The following is a 21437-nucleotide window of genomic DNA, read 5'->3' as shown; positions in this document are numbered from 1 at the left end:
TCACAGTACTCAACAAACCCTCACTATTGTGCAAACAGTCCATAACCCGCCAGTACTTATTCTAAATGAGGAACCTCCGGTAGCTTCCTGGTACATTTAGGAAAAGTCCCCAAAACCCCACCATGACCTACAAGGCCTTGGTCATCTGGTCCTGCTGCCTTTTCTAGCCTCCTTTTGAGCCACTGTCTCGCTGAAATTCAGCCTTGTCAGACTTCTGTTAGCTCTCAGAAGACCGGGTCTCCCTCCTGCCCCAGTATCTCTCTTCCGCCCCATCTCCTCTCCATCCGGCCCCAGGTCTCAGCTTACAATGCCTTTCCTCAGGGAAATGTTTCCTGACTTCCCAGATGGGAGTCAGCCCCCTGCTTCTCCTGCTTTGTGCTCATCACAATTTAATTAAATAGTAATTTGTGTAATAGCAGCAATTTTCTCTGCTTTGTTGTACTTTCCTCATGAGTTCTCTTCCTCAAGAACTTCTGCTCACCAGTCAGCACCCAGCGTTCGTGTTATTTCCTGTGTGAAGCCCTCCCTCATTTTCTCTGTTCACCTCACTCAAACAGGGTTACTCATTCTTATTAGATTTCTAAATGAAGTTTTGATTTTGACTGGAGAGCCTAAGAGTGCCTGCATTTTGTTCTGCTAATTATCCCTTCTCCTTAGGCTACACACCCAAGGAATAACAGGAAATAAATGCCACTTATTATTAGCTAAGTTCAATGTCTGATGCCCCCAGGTCATAAGTCTTGCCCACATCCTTAAATCCAATAGATAACTAAAACCATGGCCATTAAAAAAAATAAATAAGTGCAGTGCTTCATCTGTTGTGTTCACTTCCAGGCCTGATACAATGCCTGGCACATGGCAGACAGTCAAGTGAATGTATTTTTTAATAAAAATGAATGTGTTTAAATAAGCAATAAGGATATGTTGTACTACACAGGGAAATATAGCCATTATTTTGTAATAACTTTAAATGGAGTATAATCTATAAAAATATTGAATCACTATGTTATACACCTGAAATGAATGTATCATAGTATTATAAATCCATGCTCCTTCAGTTAAAAAAAAAAGTCTTGTACTAAAGACTAAAATTAAACAAATGTAATGTTTTTACTGCTTCAAAAAAAACGAATGTGTTTAATAACTATCTCCCCCGCAACTTCATGAAAAGGAGACTGTTTCTCTTCTCAAAGCCTGTGTCTCTTGCTCATAATAGGCCTTGAATAGGTATTTGTTGAGTGAATGAGTGAATGACTTGAAATAACCTGCCTAACTTTTCTCCACTTGAAGGTCTCCCTAGACATCAGGGGAGACAGTAATTGGCCATCCTCTTCCTCCTCCTTCCATGGAGACACAGTGCTTACAACTCAGATGTTTCCTCCAACTCCAATGCCATGTGGCTCTGGGTCCTTAAATCCAGGCATGGAGGGCTTAAGGCTTCCTAATCTCCACTCAGGCAAGGGTTTGGTATCAGCCGCATTCAAATGTCATTAGACACATCAGTTTCATATCAAGTGCCAACACCAGCATAGCATTCTTCCATTACGTATGGATTCCTTTCTATCTTCCAGGTATTTGTATTCACAGCTTGAGTAAAGGAGCACATATTATTCATCTTTGTATCACTTATAGGGTCCTACCACAATCTTTTGAACAGAGCGTGCACCCGATAAATGTTGAATCATGAAGGAATGACTACCATATGCTGAGTATAGTAACTTCTCAGCCCTGCTTCTGGCCCTAGAATCTGGGACACGATGACGTTTTTAAGGACTTCAAGATTAAAACCTCTTAAGCTTTTCCCTGGACATCCATTAGGATAAGAAAAAGAGCTTCCCCATCTCCAGATTCCCCCCACTCTAATCCATCTTTCACAACTACATTTGCTAAAACTTCCAAAATCATCACTTCAAGTTTTTCTCCAAAAACCTCCGAAGTTCTTTTCATAACCAATAGGCTTAGGTCCAAATCCCTCAGTCTAACTCACAGAACTTGGACTAAACATTTTCCTATACTGATCTTTCCAAATCCTCCTTACGTCCTACCCTGGAGCATCCCTTTTGTTCGCTCTGTCTTTGCTGATACCATTCCTCCCACCAAGAATGCCTCTTCCCCATCTCTCCACTGAAGTACAGCTCATGTTTTGTGTTCCCTGTGACCTCATCATGTCACCCACCTAAAAGGAGCTGCTCTCTGACTTTGGGAGCCAAATGATATTTTGGCTTAGCTACTTCTCGTATCTGTCAGCAAACTTTTTCTTTTTTTTCAATTGAAATATAATTGACCTATAACATTATATTAGTCTCAGGTGTACAACACAGTGATTCAATATTTTTATATATTGTGAAATGATCACCACAATAAATCTACTTAACATCCATCACCACACATAGTCATAATTTTTTTCATATGATAAAAACTTTTAAGATTTACTCTTAGAAACTTTCAAATTATGCTGTATATTACATCCCCATGACATTTATTTTATACCTAGAAGTTTGTACCTTTTGACCACCTTACCTATTTCACCCACCCCCCCAAAACCCCTGCCCCGGCAATCACCAGTCTGTTCTCCATATCTATGAATTGTGTTTTTTTTATTTCTTAGATTCCACATATAAGTGAGATTATATGGTATTTGTCTTTCACTGTCTGACTTATTTTACTCAGCATAATGCCCTCAAGGTCTATCCATGTTGTCACAAATAGCAAGATTTCCACTTTTTATGGCTGAATAATATTCCATTCTACATATGTATGCCCTATTTTCTTTATCCATTCATCTATATATGGACACTTAGTTGCCTCCCTGTCTTGGCTCTTGTACACAATGCTGAGTCAGCATGTCTTTCTTAAGAATGTGGCTTCTCTCTCAAACTAGACTTAGACCTGAAGGTCCCCAAGGATCAGTCTAATGCCTTCTCATTTCCCCTCAGGTATGCCTGGTCTGTGGTAAGAACTCACTTGGTTTGCTCACTGATTGACTGCACTGGACATACAGGATCAGGGACTGGTATCCAGGCAGAAGACCTTGAGTTCACTCTACTGGATTTTACAGCTCAAGACGAGTTTATATTTCAAAACATTACTGCTTTTCCAGTGTCTCCCAGGACTTAGTTGATGATCTCTAGGAGGCACTGAATGTGAGATTATAAACTTGCCTCACTCCTCTTAATCCAGTGACTTCCTTTTTACAGATGAGAAGCCCTTCACTGTGGAAGATACTTATTTGCTGTGTCCAGCGCCTATCTTAAAGGAAGTTGGCATGTAAGTTTCCACCAGCAACTAAACCCCACAGCAAGGGAGGAGAGAGGAGCTAGAGGAGGCAAAAGGAGAAGGAAGAGTCTCTCTTCATTGTCGTTGTGGAGCCTTTCTCTAGACTGTTCCAGAGAATGTTGGTGCTGATGTTTGCAGTGAGTCAGACACTAGGATAAACTTTTCACAGAGGGTATCTCACTTTATCCTCCCAAGATCCCAATGAACCAGATACTCACACCATCCCAGTTTTACAGATGTGAACTCTGTAGCTGAGAGAATTTAAGTAGCTCACCCAAGGTCACATAGCAGTAAGCGGAGGAGTATGGGTTCAAAACAAGGTCTGTCTGGCTTAATCACAACTACATTTCTAGAAAGCTCTCATGCTTCGCAAAGTGCTCTCATACACATAACCTCACCCTGTCATCATAATTGCCCTTCTAGAGGATTATATCCTTTCTTAGAGATGAAGAAACTCAGGAAGGAAGCCCAAAAAGCACAAGCAGGTCCACGGCTGGTTCAAGACCCCACGTTCTACCCTCTGAGGCCACGTTCAGTGTTCCCTCCTCAGTATCTCTCCAGAGCATCATGTATTCACCCAGACTGACCGAGGTTCCCCGAACTAATTTATGGAGAAAATCTTGCAATGGTGCAGTCATTATAAATGTTGGTGAGATGAGATCAAAATATTCAAGAGAAGGAAGAGCACCCTGAGCAAGAAAAGGACTATTCAGGGAAACAGAGAGGCAATGTTTGTGAAAGAACACAAGCTAGCCTCTCCGTCAACACTTCTATAACAGGCTGAAGATAGAATGGTGGCTTTAAGGAAAAATGCTAAATTTGCTCATCTGAATTCTGCTTTCAATCATTTGTTCAAATTACAAAGCTTCCAACTCTGGTTGTTTAACATCAGCCTGTGATGCCACTGATTCCACAAACCAGCCCCATGTCCATGCTGCAGTATGCAAGCTTGTGTTTCAGTGAGCATCTTATCGATGGGAGGAAACAGAAGGCAAACTAGTTCATTTACTGCTTACCTCTGTGAGTTGGCTGGGTAGTAACAAAACCATCACCATCAGAATCTGATCGCTGAGTCCAGATAACAATAGAGTTTCTAGCTTGACCAGTTTATCCCCCACTGATTTGGACCGTTTTTTAAGAATACTTCTTCTTACTGTAGAGTGACAAGTAAATTCAACGGGAGCAGGCTCTGCCCATTCAATGCAATTTGCTGCAAAGTAAGAAGGGCTGGATACGCTGCCTTGATACCCCAGCCAGGTGTATCCTGACGTCTCTCTAGAATGTTAGAGGTGGATGGGCCCTGGAGACCATCCTCCACATTTTATAGAAGAGACAGCTCAAGCCCCCAGAGGAAGAGACTACAGTCCCAAGGGTAGTTTAGAGCAGAGCCCTCGGGGGACCTGTGTGTCCGGCTCTCGGCCGCTTGCTCCTCGCACACCGTGCTGAGTATCCCTGGTTCCCGTGTCGTTGCAGGAAAGCCGCACTTCAGGTCAGCATGAACGACGGCCTCTCCTTCATCTCCAGTTCTGTCATCATCTCCACCACACACTGTGTAAGTCATCGCTGCCTTCCCCTTTACTGAGAACTTCATGGTCATTATCAGCTTCCTGGCAAATTTTTTCCAGTTCTGCATTCTGTTCACTAGGCTTTGACCCTGGCGCTGCCAGGCCAGCCATGGCCTGCATCAGGGGCTGTACACATATCAGGAGTGTATCAAGAATGCCTGTGCTTCCCCAGGTTCCCCATTTCTATTACTGAGGGTGAGACCCAGACACACTGACACGACCAGATGTTAAGATGGGATCAGGGTCTGTGCCGTATTGAGCGAGGATGCCTGGATGGACTGGGTCCGGGAGAAAATTCATGGAAATAAATTGAACAGTATATATAGGAAACACATCTCAGGGAGTTTTTCCTCTAAAAGGAAGTGGGAAAATGGGGCAGTAATTGAAGGAAGAGGTGGAGTATAAAGAGGGGCTTTTTATTTAGAAGGGGAGAAATTGCAGCTTGTTAATATGATTGTGGGAATAATCCAGGAGGAAATGGAAAATTCATGAAGCAGGAGAGAAGGAGGGAGGGGCCCTATGGTGCAGGGGTTGTGAGGCAGAGTGTGGACCGCATCCTCCACCGGTGCCCCGTCTCTGGGTCCTTCCTAGCAGGTAGTTTTCATCTCTGGCTACACATAAGCTCACCAGAAGAGCTTTTTAAAAATATGGATGCCTTGACCTCATGCCAGACCAACTGGAACAAAGTCCCTGGAGTGGGCCCCAGCTTAGCTGGACTCAGGGCCTGCTTGGGAGGTTCTCTTGTGCAGCTGTGGCTGGGAACCCTTCAGCCTGTATAGTTGCTCCCACTGTCAGTGTCTTGGAGCCCAGCCCGTCAGAGGGCAGTCGGGGCTTGCTTAGCTCATATATAGATCTCAACCCCTGAGATGAACATTTCCAAAAGAATCTTTGTCTAAATATTCAGTTTCTATAACCAAATGCACTTTTTCCGTGAGATCACTCTAGAGACAATTTTTTTTAGCCTGATGGTCGGCTTAGGCAGATACCATGGTCACTTCCTGGCTGGCCTTTTGGAGAGCATGTCGTTAGAACCCCTCAGTGATTAGGGTTTGTGTCCTTAACATCATGCGGGTGGATGAGAAAAAGGTGGCACGCACTGGAGGTGGACAAGAGAAAAATGAGTTGTCTCACAGAGGAGCAGGAGGCCAGGCGTCACAATGGACAACACACCCTCCCAGCTCCCAACACGCCTTCCCCTCCACACACACACACACACACACACACACACACACACACACACACACACACACACACACTTTCCATCCTATGTTAGGAGCCAACCAGTTTTCTTAAAAGCAGGGTAAAGCCAGTGCAATGGGTACAGACAATGGAAAAGTTTTACTTGACCAAAGTAAGAGACTAAGGTTGTCACAGAGACATGTCACCACTGAGAAATGTCTGCGTCTCAGCCATGCCTCAGTGGAATGTCAAATCTGGAGACCAAATATGAAAACTGGATGCAAGAGCAGTGAAATTTCTCCAAGCGTACTCTGCCTGATTCTTTTAGAAATTGACCCTTTTGGAAACTGCCAACCTGCAGGAAATGATTAAAATACCCCAAATCTAACAACTCCATTCCAGATTCCTCCCTGCTATTGAATGATCCAACAATTTGGGCCTGTATTTCTCATTATGTCTGACCAGACCAGAGAAACAGCCATGCCCTGAGGCCACGAGGGCAGGGAGGTAGGAAGGGGAAATATCTTGGGACCACGCTTGTGGTGTGGCAGAAACAGCATTGCAAACTTAAGTCCTGGGCCTCTAAGCTAACAAGAAAGGGTGTCCTCACTCATACACCCCAGAAGGAAAAGAACTCCTAAAAGTCCCTCTATATCTTCCCGACTCACTCCAGCCTGCACTTACATCTCCCATCTCCTTCATCTGAGCACCTCACTGACTTTTCTGTTCGACGGACCCTTGATCAGCACCACCTCATAACATCTTCTGCAGTATTGCCCTTTTGCTTGAGAATGCTATGTGTCTACGACAAAATTATAAGCACCCTAAGATTTGAGATCCAGGTCCATTCATTTATTCAACACGTATTCATTGTTTATGCACAATGTGCCAGGTAGGCACTGCCCTGGGTGCTCAGGATACATCGGGACACAGCAGACGAAAATCTCTATCTCATGGGGATGCAGGGAGAGAAGGCAGACAGTGAATAATGGACGTAACAAATAAATCACACACTATGTTAAGAATTAACATAAGCTATAGATAAAATAGAGCCGAGTAAGAGGTACTGCTTGAGTAAGTGAGTTCAGATTTTAAACAGAGATACATTGAGAAGGTAGCATTTGAATAGAGACCTTGAAGTTGACTGTGAGGCAACTGGGGCAAGAACATGCCAAACAGCCCCAGTGCTCAGAGCCCACAACCAGGGTCGTCTGGCGTGTTCAAGGAAGAAAGAGGGCTGGTGGTTGGTCACCGGAAGAGAGCAGGTAAGGTGAGCAGTAGGTGGGGAGGTTGTGGGGATGGAGAGTGGAGGGTCTTGTGAGAACTTCGGCTTTCGCAGAGGTGTAACACAATCTGACTTACACTTGAAAGAGCACCTGGCTGCTGGAACAGCCCATGGGAAGATGAGGATGGAAGGACCGTGACTAGTGAGGAGGATTATGGCAATGTTTCAGGCAGAAGCGATGATGACGGTTTGACTCAGGAGGGAACAGTGGCGATGAGAGAAGAGGTTGGAATCAGACATGTTTTGAAGGCAAAGCTAACATATTTCCCAAAGCATTAGACATAGGGCTTGAGAGGAGAGGAATCAAGAGTTGCCATATAATCCAGCAATCCCCCTCCTGGGCATGTATCTGGAGAAAACCATACTTTGAAAGGATACATACACCCCGGTGTTCATAGAGCACATTTGCAATAGCCAAGACATGGAAACAACCTAAATGTCCATCGACAGATGAAAGGATAAAGAAGATGTGATATATATATATATATATATACACAATGGAGTATTACTCAGCTGTAAAACAAAAAGAATGAAATAATGCCATTTGCAGCAACATGGATGGATTTAGAGATTATCATAAGAAGTGAAGGAAGTCAGAAAGACAAATACTGTATAATATCACTGATATGTGGAATCTAAAATATGATACAAATGAACTTACTTCCCAAATAGAAACAGACTTATAGACATGGAAAACAAACTTACGGTTACCAAAGGGGAAAGGGCCAGGGGTGGGGATAAATTAGGAGTTTGGGACTAGCAGATACAAACTGCTGTATATAAAATAGATGAACAACAAGGTCCTACTGTACAGCACAGGGAACCAAATTCAATATCCTGTAATAAACCATAATGGACAAGAATATAAAATGAATATAAATATATAATACTGAATCGCTGTGCTATACACCAGAAACTAACACAACACTGTAAATCAACTATATTGTAATAAAAAAAAAAAAAGAATGACCCCAAGGGCTTTAGCCCAAGTAACTGAAACGATGGGGTTGCCCTCAGTTGAATGGAAGAAGCCTGAAAGGGAAGATTTGAGGCAGAGGGGGAAGTTGGGAGATCAGTTTTGCTGTCCACTAGTTGTATGGCCTTGATTGAGTTATTTAGCCCCTAGGTGCCTCAATTTCCTAATCTGTAAAATTAGAAAAATAATAATTGACATCTCAGCAGTATTGTGAGTATTAAATGAAATGATTATGTAAAGTGCTTGGCAGAAGACCTGGCCGGTAGTAAGTACTCGATAAATATTAATTATTATTATAGTGGAAGCTTAGTCAAAACTGTTGACCTAATGGGAGATTCTTCCCAGAGAGCTGGCTCCTCACTTCAGAGTCCATTGTAACAAAAGGACTCTTCCGACACAAGATGTATTCCTATGAGTACATGTTTGTCACTCAGCCAAGCCCAGGTGATCAAAAGGGGCAGATGAGGTGGCCAAATCATTCACAGAAGAGGACCTGTATTCAGATATTCCATCCCAATCCCCAACAGGTCCTACACAGAAGCTCAAATTAAAAAGACTAAAGCCATCACTGGGCAAAATAGAGATGCAGGTGGAGTGTGTGGTCATCCAGAATATGAAGTAAGGTCTTGGACTTGCCTTTGTTTCTTGGGCAACTGGTTTGGAGGACAAGGTTTTTAGATCAAAAACTATCCCCAGGGTCTGAGTAAAGGGTTAGTCTTGTCAGTGCCAGTCGCAGCCTGCCCAGTCCATCACCTGGGACCAAAAATAATTTTAAAATATGTAGTTGAGCCTCTTCTTTTCTCGCTTTATTTGGTGCCCATTTGGACAACCATGTCACAAGTTTTCAGGATCTGCAATGAATAACTGTTTCCTCTGCCAGGAACAGAAATTCCATGAAGTTTTACAGGAAAGAGATTTTTTCCGTCCAAGAGCTAAAAGATTCCTATACAAATGGTAAACTTTGTTGAGCTCCATGACTATAGAAAATGGTCAAACATCCAAAGCCCTCTTTTCCCAACATATTAAATACATCCCGTCTCTAGAGTCCTCACTGGCTTCCTTTTTCTTCTCCAACTGTAGCAGTAGGTTGAGAAAATCACTAACATGGTGCTGCTCTAAGGGAAATAGCAAAAAGAAGTCTGTCCTTTTGAGAACAGAGTAAGCAAATTTAGGACCTTAGGAACTTTTCATGAAAGGTTGCCTTCTTTTAGATACCTTAAAATTCTATATTTTCCCACCCAAAGTGTACAAATCAGAGAATAATTCAACAATTATTTCTCAAAGTTTTCCTGTGTCTCCGGTGCTCCATTTACATTTTACAAGTCGCTGTCCTTAAGGAGCTTAAAATCCAGTTTGAGAAATGAGTCCAACAAGCACAGAAAAGAGTGTGTAACGGAGACCAAGATTGTGGAAGCCAGGTGTATAAACGCTGTAGGATTTCAGAGAGGAGAAGAAGGGGTGAATCCAGGAAGAGTCACCAAGGCTTCGTGGAGGAGGTAAAACCCAACTGGTGATTTGAGAAAATGATAATAATAGGTGAGAATTGGGAAGGGGCCCTCCCCTAAAAAGAAACCAACCTGAGCAAGGTCTAGATATGGCTGTGAACCTGGTTTGTTCATCATTTCTCCAGGAACCATGATTGTCTTTTTCCTTTCCTCTCATTTTATATCAATTTCTGGTGTCTTCTAATGGGGGGCCATTTCTCAGGTTGGCAGCCACTTTCCTGGGATGTACACTCCACACTCTTGATCACCTGCTGTGTAACAGTGAGGCCCAGCTGATGCTCCTCCCTGTCAACTATGATTAGGATTCGATTTGTTTTGGTTCCCAGGCTGGAGAATCACAATCTTTAAAGAAAGAAAGAGACCCAAAGTTAGCTGTAGGAGTCTAAAATCAACACTGACTCCGTGGAGACCCTCTCTTTGCTCTTAATTTGTATGAATACAGCCTGACTATAGACAGTAACAAGGTAGAGTAAATTTGAGAGGACCCACGTCAAGCCCTATTCGGAGAAACTCTTTCTGAATTAAAATTAAAATGCGGCAAACTCAGTCCCGAGACATCAAAACAGGAACTGCTCTGTGATTGCAGTATAATGGAAGAATTAAGAATACAGGAGTTTGAGTCAAAAATCCTAATTTCAAATCCTAGCCCTTCCACTTTCTAGGATGATCTTGTGCAGGTTAACCTGAGCCTGTCTCAGAGTCCGTCCTGCATGGTTGTTGTAAAGATTAAAAGGGGCCTTGAGGTACATGGCAGTCTGTCAAAGAATGACAGCTGTGTATTAGTTTATTGACATTCTCTTTCCTTGACGAGTGAAAGTCTAATGGACTGTCTCATTAAAAGATGTGCTGTATAAACAGGCTACTCTCCCCTGATTAAGAAATGAGCTTCCTTTTGAGTCCATGATAAGCCTGAATTTTAGAAACAGGCTGGGAAAAGCTTTGAAGTTGTTGTCTGCATGATAATGAGGGAAAAAAAGCACCAGTCAATTAGATCTGGTGAAAAGTCAAACTGGGTTAGGCTGCAGTTTCTTCAATAGTTTTTTTGTATAGTTGATTTATAGTATTGTGTTAGTTCAAGTATACAGCAAAGTGATTCAGTTATATATATATATTTATATATATATATGGAACATATTTTTGTATATTCTTTTTCAGATTCTTTTCCATTATAGATTGTTACAAGATATTGAATATAGTTCCCTGTGCTATAGTAAATCCTTCTTGTTTATCTATTTTATATATAGTGGTGTGTATCTTAATCTTCACTATTTTTGAAAAAACAAAAGCTTTTCTCAGTAAATGGATCAAGGAGTAACACAAGGGGAATATTTAGACTATTTAGAAGAGTGAATCGAAACAAGTATTTACGAACGTTGATGCATTATTACCAAAGAAAATTTCTGTTATTATTTAAAATAGTCTATGACGCCCAGCACATTTGGACTTATTTTGTCAGAGGAGGTACCGTTTCATGCAGATGAGATCTGCGACCTCAGAAAGAATTTTCTGACAGACTGGATCCTCCAGTGTCCCCTGAAAGAGCCACGACTCACTGGGGGTTGAGGTGTGGTTTCACTTCTGTGAGGATGAACATGGTGCCAGCTCATTTCCAGTGGTGTTTTAAGCCACTTTATCCTTCAGATTTCATGAATTGAGACAGTTCTTTTCCCAAACTAGTGGTATTTTTCTATAGAGAAAGAGAGAGAGAAAAAGTGTTTGTGTGTATGTGTGTGTGTGAGAGAGAGAGAATGGGCACTGTCTCTACAATACACAGGACATCCCCCTCCCCCGTCCCCATTACAAAGAACTATCCAGTCCAAAATGTCAATAGTGCCAAGGCTCAGAAACGGTAAAGAATCAAAATTTTTTACGGAAGAGCCCACAATTCTGCATTTTAGTAAACTTGCCAGGTAAATCTTAAACACACACGACTCTTATCATTATACCTACCTGACACTAATTGTCCTTCAAAGTTTAAAAAATAAAGTCATTAAAATCTATTTAAGAAAAATTACTTACTCTCTAATCCCATTCATTTAAGAATCCCAAGATTTTAAAGTCAGAAGCCTCCCTTTTATGTTTCTTCTTTTGGACCCTATCTTCTGGTATAAAAATAGGAATTTGCCTGAAAGAATGATTTTAGCCCAAAATGACCAGTCTTCTGGGGACCTTTTTGTGTTGCCAGACAAAGACTGCAAAACTTTCTCCCCAGAAGCCCCTTTCCCTTATTCCAGGTTGTCTCTTGGTTTCCTTCTCTCAAACTAAGGCCTGCCCAGCCAGACTTGCTGCTCTTTGTTTCAGGAAGACAGAGCCCAGTTAACACCAGTATTGTTTTTAACACTTCATGCCTCCTGGTGTCTCATGAGAAAGTGGGCCTCCAGCTGCCACACAGAGATAGGTTATACATTTGGAAACAACTGGAGACTTAGAGAAAAGAAAGCACAGATCTTGAAAAGAGACATTTTCTCATGGAAAACAAACTTATGGTTGCAAAAGGGAAACAGAGATAGGGGAAAGACAAATTAGGAGGTTGGGATTAACATATACACACTACTATATATAAAATAGATAATCAGCAAGGTCCTACTATATAGCACAGGAAACTATACTCAATATTTTCTAATAATCTATAAGGGAAAAGAATCTGAAAAGGAATACACACACACACACACACGCACACATATATACACACACATATGTATGTATATATATGTATATAAAATTACTGTGCTGCACACCTGAAACTACCACAATATTGTAAATCAACTATACTTCAATTTAAATTTTTTTAAATTAAAAAAAATAATTTTTTTAATTTAAAAAAATTTAAAACATAAAAAAGAGCCCTTCTCTCTCATGCACAGTGTAACCCAGATATTCCTTGAGGAAAAACGAAGACTGTGTCTCATTCACTATTGCAACCCAGCACCTGGCACAATGCCTGCACATAGTCATTACTCAATAGATAGCTGGGGACTGAATCAGTGAATGAATGGACTCAATCAAGGGGCACACTGAGCCCATGATGGTACCTGCTGGGGAGAGGAAGGGAGCCAGAATGAAGTAGGATTAGAACAGGGCCACTGAGCAGATTGGAGGGTAGGGCTCCAAAGAGGATGACCAACAGTCCAGTGTGCTTATCCAAGGAGCATGAGGAGCTTGAGTGTGACTCAAGAGGACCAAACCAGCTGAGAGACCGCAGCCAGTGAACCAGGCAGGGCAGCAGTCAAAGGCCTCTTTAGAGCAGCACTAACTCCGCCAGAGCAGACCTGGAGAAGGGGGGTCTAGAAATAGCCCACTCAACTGGATCAAGATTCAGGACAGGCCCCTGGCCCCTGAGAGTCTACAGCACAAGGCTGGAAGCCAAGCAGAACCACAGAGACCAATATAGAATCTAAGTAACAACATTTGCTAAATCCAAGGAACACAAAGATATAATACATGAGAAACAGACAAGTACTCAAAGGATTTGCAATTTAACATGATAAGTGCTTTAATCGAGAAACCTACAATGCCTAGTGATACCATGAAGAGGAGTGTCTGGGGAATCAAAGGAGGATTCACAAGGGAGACAATAAGTGAACTGGGCCAGGAAGAAAGAGTAGGGATTTGCTCAGGGTATGGCCTGGGTAAAGGCATGTTTGGGGCCGGTGTGGCTGTGATTGACTGAGGTGGGGTATTAGGAGAGAAGGTAGAGACAAAACAATTGGGATAAGTTGAAAAAGTCTTCCTTAGCTGCCATATTTCGGAGTTTCTTTAATACTTAATTTAAATATAATACAGGATGCATTTTTGATGTTGAATTCCAGTATCTCCCCATTCAGGAAATAAACATCTTTCAACTTCAAAAAGAGAATCTAGATAACTAGAGAAACGCTGTGACATGGGGAACATTGGCATGGCCTGAGTTCACCCGGGAACACCAGAAAGTTAGGCTGTGGCAGCTCAGATAATCCGGATGCTGCCAGCCAAGGCTGAGGAGGCGTACACAGCCTTGATCAGGGCTAGCTCAGAGGGCAGTGTGCTGGAGCCCACAGATGAATGCTACGGTCGCTGCAGCGAAGAGAGGCTTCAGACAGAGGCCAGGGACCACCTTCCAACACTGTCCACAGAGGTCTGTTCTAGGCAGCTTCCTGGGGGTCCGTTTTGTAAGTCAGTTCAGTTCTGTTACTAATTGCTTTGAAGTAACTTAGGAAAATACAAATCCAGCCCAGGTTTGTAGTCATGTAACTATCTTAGGTAAACAGACAGTTAGCATGACTGCTCTTGCCAAAATTTCTGGAATTTCTCCAGCCTGGTAGGGAATGAATCCAGTAGCCTGTGCTGAGTGGCAGTTTCGCCTTCCAACATAATAAAAAGTTATTGCTCACTCTTCAGAAAAAGTAGAAATCAGAGAAGACTTTTTTCTTCTGTTTCTTTGCCAAGGTAAACAAAACAGTCCATCAATCAAAATAGGTAGCTATCTTTGCGGTAGCTAATTCATACCAGCAGTGATCAACATGTGGGCCTCTTCATTAAGGAAAGAAGTGTAGAGAAGCAGCTGCTGGTGGTAAATGGGACCAAAGATCACGTGTATTGAAATAGTGCTGTGGGCAAAGTGTCAGGGACTCAAAGAAAAATAGCCTGTGCTTGCCCTCCAGAAGCCCACTACATAGTTACCAAGGCAGAATACATACTCCAAGAGGTAACTATTATATTTAGGAGTGCAAAAGACAAATATCACAGGAAATTCTTGTCTATTCCAAAGACTTGTGAGCCTCCACCCAGGCCTGTGCACAAGTAAATTGACACAAGCGCTGCACACTTTGGGGAGAGTCCACTTAATGGGCTTAGTGGGTTACTTCTCAGCTACCTACAACGGCATTCACCTCTTCCTGCAAAACGGAGCTGGACAGATTCTAGAAATTCAAGGATAACATGTAGGCAGCTCATTATTTACTTAGCCCAAAAACTCTGTCCCATAAGACAAAAACTCTGTCTTTCCCCCAACAAGACCGTCCCCAAACTGTTTCTCAATTACAGGAAACAACCCTTGGAGAAGACAAGTCCCTTCCAAACAACCAGTGCGGAGGAGGGCAGGACCAGGGCCCGCACCCTGACATTCCCTATAGATTTCTTCACCCTAACATCATTCCACTTCCTGTCCAACTCACTTCCACACCCATCTCTTTTCTTTCTCGTTCAGCCACCATCGCTTCACAGACAGTGAAGAATTCTTATCCTGGAAGAATAAGGGGAGACTGGATAGGAGGGGGAATAGGAGAATGACCTTGCAGAGGGTTTGAATGACAGAAAATGGAACCTGGGCTTTGGGAAGCCATTCAAAGGAAGCACAAAGCAGTATTTTTCGAAGACTTTGGGAATCCCATCAAGGTGGCTAAAATCCCAGTCCTTAAATAGCTGGCAGAGGTCCTAGTACACAGTAGCTACCCAATGTTAGTTTCCTTGGGCTAACGTTATAGGCTCTCTAAGAATCACTGCAGTGACATGGTTTCTAAAGAGTCTCTGACTTCTGGTTGAATTAACGGAAGTAAGGTATCTGAGACTAAGGAAGTGATGGAACATTTCAACTTGGTGAAGATAAAGTCTCCTTTCAAAGTATTATATTAAATAGTAAGGACACTTCAGAGGAGAACCTTGAAAACTGAATATGTGAAAAAAGATTAACGAATATGGTAGGTCATATAGAATAATCTATAGAATTGAGACTCTAGCCTGAAGACATGACGAACGGCTTGACGGCCATTTTTATTTGAAGGGCTGTCCTGAGGTGCATCCGCTTTTTTTATAAAATAAAATACAACATCTACACATATCTAAATAAAAATCAATAATAAATAATATAAAGCAATAAATATAAAATAAAATAAACATAAAATAATAATATAAAATAAAAATAATAAATAATAAAATGTAATATCTATACAGAGCTGAAGAGTAAAATAGGCTGATAGTTTGTGGTTCAGTTTTTTAAAAGGTCTTTCTAATGGGCTGCTGCATACAGGTGGGAGTGAGCTCCCTGATGTGGTTGTATTAAAATCCAGGCAACAGGACAAGTTGGCAGAATTATATAAAGGCCATTCATGCATCAGATAGGCAACTGGGCTAGAAAAGCTTTCAGACTCCTTCCAACGCTGAGAGTCTGAAATTCTAGAACTAAAAGTAAACTAATGAAAGAGTAAGGCAAACATTATCAGTCCTATACAGTGTAACAAATGAGTTTGGCTTTTATATTTGAAAATAAATGTAAAAGCCTTTTGTTGGTGACACTGGAGACAGTTTCTTTTAGTGGGATTCAAACTAGCCAACCTCCACCTAATACAAATGAGATTATATTTCAGACCAAAGTGAGCTTAAAGCTCCTCCCAAGAACAATTTGTTTTCAAATAGCCTCAAACACACCCTCTCATTTACAAACAATTGATATACTAGGTACGAATCAATCTCATCTATTTATTAGCTAGTCTCAGTAGAGCCATACATAATGCAACGTCTTTTTTACAATATCCTAGTATTTTTTTATTATTATTATTTTAACAAGATGACCTGTGGTTTCTTATACTATCATTAGAAAGGGCAGAAGACCACAGGAATATCAGAATGCCAAACTCAGATGTCATGTTGTTTATGAACTGAAATAGAAATAGTTTGGCGGCATCTCTATTTTGATAACCCTTGTATGGATAAAAATCTCTTCAGATATGTTTTGGAGGATTGAGCTGATTTGTTTTTCTTGGATGTTTGAGGAATTGACTTTCAATATTTTTATCTCAAAGCATTTTAAAGAACGTTTGTCCTAAGTTTGAATTTTCTTTGTAAATGAGGCAGGGGGAAGGATTTTTCTGAATCTGTGCTAGAGGAAACTCTGAGATAAGCGTATAATAAGATGGTAATATTTATTTTTAGAAATAAAGGTTAAATCCAAATACTAATCCATAACCAAGATAAATACAAAGGACCAAACTCAGCAGTTAAAAAACACAGATTGATATATTGCATTTAAAAAATATCCTGCTGTATGTTATTTATAATAAAGCATGCATTCAACAAAATGTAAGGACACAGAGGCTGAAAGTAAAAGTATGAAAACAGTTATATCAGGGGAATACCAAAAAGAAGTTAATGTAGCTATATTAAAGTTATCTAAAAAGCATTATTGGTATAAAGAGGACCATTACATAATGTTAAAAGGAACCCTTAACCTAGAAAGTATAATTCTAGCCTGCACTTAATGACATATCCTCAGAATGTATAAGGCAAAAATTGACAAAATTACAAAGAGAAATTGATAAATCCACCATCGTCATAGATTTTAATACAGTTCTCTCAGTAATTAATAGATCAAGCAGCCAAAAGAATAAATAGAATAAAAATTATTTAAATCATGAAATTAAACATGATCTAGTGGACACACAATAAGGCTACAACAAAATGTTCTAAGTAGGATCCAAAAATTTGGGGTTGCATACAATGGAGGTTATACAGTTATGATTAATGAAAAAGTACCATTATTCCATAAATGCCAAGATACTTTTTTTGCATTTTAACAACTCTGAAATTGAGAAGTTTCAGATAAGAATGTATCATAACTTAATTGTCAGTGTTTTTCCCTAATGGTGTATAAAATAATGTCATCCTACAATGAATGCATCTTAAATTCAGTGAAATGTTTCCCATCAATCTGTGCTGTTCCCAAAGTAAACATAATGAAACCTATGCTGAACAAGACTGATTTGTCACTTCCTCCCCACCACTCACCCCTATCCACAGTGGAAATGAGGACTCCAGCCTTTCTCCTCTGGAGAGTGGGGACCAGGCCGAGGGAAGAAACTGATCTCCAACTACCTTACAGCCCAATCCATGGCGTCTTCAGTAGTGCTGCTGCAGGGCTTACTGTATGTAGGAAAATCTCATGCAAACAGAGCATCTAAATCTTTTATAAGTCAAAGTAAAATCATAATAGAAATTAGGAAATACTTAAAACTAGTCAATTATAAAGATGCCACATACCAAAACTTGTGGAATACAGCTAAAATGAGTCTTAGAGGGAAATGTGTAGCCTTAAATGTTTGTATGAGAAAACAAGAAAGTTGTAAGTTGATGAGCCAAGCTTTGAACTCAAGCCATTAGACAAGAATGATGGAGTAAGCCCCTCCAAAAAATAGAAGGACAAAAATAAAAAAGTAAGAAGAGAAGAGAAAACAAGGTAGAGAGATAACACAGCTGTGGGGAGGGGAGGTGAAAGAAAAATAGACATGTATTCGAAGCACTGTGTTCTCACTGGGCAGTTCTGGGTGGGGGGATGGGCAGACTCACTGCTGTTACAGGTTCCGGCAGTGCTGGAGTGAGATCATTAACCAAGGGCACCAAGAAGACATGTGCCAATTGAGCTCATCCCTCACCCCCTCCTAGGTCCTTCTTCCTACAGAAACCTTTGTACACAAAATAGATGCTATAAAATATTGTATAGTGCTTACATTTTACTCTCCACCATTCTTACCATGAGCTATTCATTCGCCAAATGAAACCCTTGATTTCTGAGGCTGTTTGCCCCTAAGGAAGTCTTCTGATCACTATGTTTTTTGAAGTTTATGGTTCTGCTTTTTCTGGCCTCTCACTTCTTGCTCTTCTATTCTGGATCCCCCCTTTCTGATTCGACAGGTTAAGCTTCTGGGTGCTCAGATATCAAACAACCAAGCTTCTTTGAATATAAAATAAGAATTCCCAGTCTCTGAATAAGCACCTGAGAGAAAGTACATGCCCTGAGTACACAAGCTTTAGTGAAATGACCAGTGTGTGCATTTCTGCCTGCTCTTGGGTCGTTGGGGCTATTCCAAAGGATTGAGTCTTTTGGGTTGAGCATTCTGGATTAGCAAATCCAGTTGTGAGAGGCACAATTGTAGGAAGATGTGCACAGTTTAAAGAGGGTTCAAAAAGTGTGTGTGTGTGTGTGTGTGTGTGTGGAGGGAAAGAGAAAAGAAGGGTGGAGGGGGTGGGACAGGAAGAGAGGGAGGACAGATTAATAGTTTGGGAAATACAACCAAATTGCAGAGAAAGCCTGAGAGCATCTTCTGTCTGCCAACCCTAAAGCAATGCCAGCTCTTTAAATGATCCAAAATTGGCAAAAATCAGTGGCCTAGGCTATCACAGCAGCCAAACCCAGGCCAGGTTGGGAGTTTACAGTCACAAGGTACCGAATCACAAGCTGCCATGGGGTTCTTACAGGTATCTTCTAACTAGGATATTACTGGGGATGTGATTTACACTGTTTGCACTCCCAAAGAGCAGACAGACTCTTTCCTCTGCTCCCTACAGAGTGACAAAGTCCCGCCAGGGTATATGAGCACCATTCCTTTTGCAAAGCAACCAGCTTCTCACCTATTCATTAGGGCACCAAGGAAATTCAGAGGTCAGTGAATTAATTTATAGCTCCCCAAAAGAAGAGTCTATTACACAAGCAAGACATAACTAGCATTCCTTTGTTGTAGCTGTGGTTGCTAGAACAGATGTTAGTTTAGCCAGTGCCCAAAACAAAGAGCTTAGTATTTTCTTTAATTTATTTTAAAAATTAAAAAGCACTTGAAAAAAAAAAAAATTAAAAAGCACTTGAAAAAGTGACAACTAAAATATTCCTGGGTTTCTTTTACATACCATCCCGCATCAGGAAAACTGCTTCATTTTGCAGGCCAAGGACGTATGAAAGGTGCAGCTCAGGCAATTTCATTTTATCTGCATTGCCCAAATTCATGGACTTAGAAAGGGTAGCTTCAAAGCTCAAGGATTTTGAGATTGTATGTAAAATGTGCAAACTCACCGAAATAAATATCTAACAGAGGCTGTTCATGGTAGAGTCCAATCTGGCAACCCCAGTTGACCTTTAGCTGCTGGCCTTAAAATTCATGAATGCAAATTTTAGACCCCTAACAGATTAAAATGTTTGATGATGATCCAGTATTTGTATTTCATACTTCCTCACTCTAAATAAAATTGTGCCCATTCTTACTCCTTGCCTTTGATCAAATTTCACTTTTCTTCTGGAATGCCCTCTCCTCTCCACCTACCCAAACTTCATCATAGCTACAAGGCCTGCCAAGTGCTGTCTGGACCTGCCCCAGGTTGCCTCACTGATCTTGGCAAGCCTCCTGAACTCCCTCTGCTCTGAGCTCAAGCACTGTGGTTTATAGCATCATTTAGAGATTAACTGCACATAATGTGTGCAGCTCTTTGAGCAAGCTCTGTGAGTCAGTCCTGACTTTCTAACTGGATGGTGATAACATCTTTCAGGATTGTAGGCTGACTTTGTTCACCTTTCTGTATCTCTCACTGATGATCATGTGTTAGAAACTCTGTAGAAAATGATTTTTTGGTTTCCTCATACTCTATTATGCAGTTTAGAGTCACTGGTTTTTTTTAAGGTGTTCACTCACTTTATTAACCAAGCTTCATACTTTATTGTCCCTCATGCATGATACATTTATATACAGATACATATACAGATATACATGTATATTCTTACCAAATTCATAGGCAAAAAATACATATATATTATTGTTTTAATTTGCATGTCTTTCATCACAAATGAGATTGAACACATTTTATATGTTCATTATTATGTTTTTTTTTTGTTTTATTTTCTAGGATGCTGTTTCTTTGACACTTTTTTTTAATTGGGGAATAGTCATTTTACAATGTGGTGTTAGTTTCTACTGTACAGCGAAGTGAATCAGCTATACGTATACATATATCCCTTTTTTTAAAATTTCCTTCCCATTTAGGTCACCACAGAGAATTCAGTAGAGTTCCTTGTGCTATGCAGTAGGTTCTCATTAGTTGTCTGTTTTATATATATTAGTGTATATATGTCAATCTCAATCTCCCAATTCATCCCACCCCCTCCTTTCCCCCCTTGGTGTCCATATGTTTGTTCTCTACATCTGTGTCTCTGTTTCTGCCTTGCAAACAGGTTCATCTTTACCATTTTTTCTAGATTCCACATATATGCATTAATATACAATATCTGTTTTTCTCTTTCTGACTTACTTCACTCTGTATGACAGTCTCTATGTCCATCCACATCTCTACAAAAGACCCAGTTTCGTTCCTTTTTATGGCTAATATTCCATTGTATATATGTACCATGTCTTTCTTTATCCATTGGTCTCTCAATGGGCATTCAGGTTTTGCTTCCATGACCTGGCTATTGTAAATAGTGCTGCAGTGAACATTGGGGTGCATGTGTCTTTTTGAATTATGGTTTTCTCAGGGTACATGCCCAGGAGTGGGATTGCCAGGTCATGTGGTAACTCTATTTTTAGTTTTTTAAAGAACTAAATACATTGTTTTAAGGACTGGATCATCTTGATCACCAGTAATAAACATCTGCCTCGAGACATTGCCACCCAAATCATAAACATGGCTTCCCCCTTTCCAGGTTCATAATCTAAAGCAACAGCTCCCAGTATAGAGAAGGTATGCTTACTTATTGATAATAGATAAGACTGATGCTAACTAACATGAAATATGATCAATAAGACCAGTTGAGTATATGCATTAAATAAATAGTTATAGTAAAGGCAAGTAGACAAGTCCTTGTAGCTTATGGAAAAAAAATGAAAATGAGAAATTAGTCTTTCTCTTCCAATATCATAGTA

The 21437-nt window shown here is 40.8% G+C and overlaps 1 protein-coding gene across 2 annotated transcripts in view; it reads left to right on the top strand.

Moving 5' to 3' along the window:
- The window catches only part of ANTXR1 (ANTXR cell adhesion molecule 1), a 241284-nt gene that overhangs the window by 110932 nt on the left and 108915 nt on the right, over positions 1-21437 (top strand). For both annotated transcript variants that reach the window (XM_057741035.1, XM_057741034.1), the window contains exons 11-12: positions 3198-3267; positions 4750-4828. In XM_057741035.1, coding sequence (XP_057597018.1) covers positions 3198-3267; positions 4750-4828 — 149 coding nt within the window. The remainder of the gene's footprint in view (positions 1-3197; positions 3268-4749; positions 4829-21437) is intronic.

Source organism: Hippopotamus amphibius, chromosome 7 (assembly GCF_030028045.1).
Source record: "Hippopotamus amphibius kiboko isolate mHipAmp2 chromosome 7, mHipAmp2.hap2, whole genome shotgun sequence".
Lineage (NCBI taxonomy): Eukaryota > Metazoa > Chordata > Mammalia > Artiodactyla > Hippopotamidae > Hippopotamus > Hippopotamus amphibius.
This window is presented reverse-complemented; position numbering and strand designations above follow the sequence as displayed.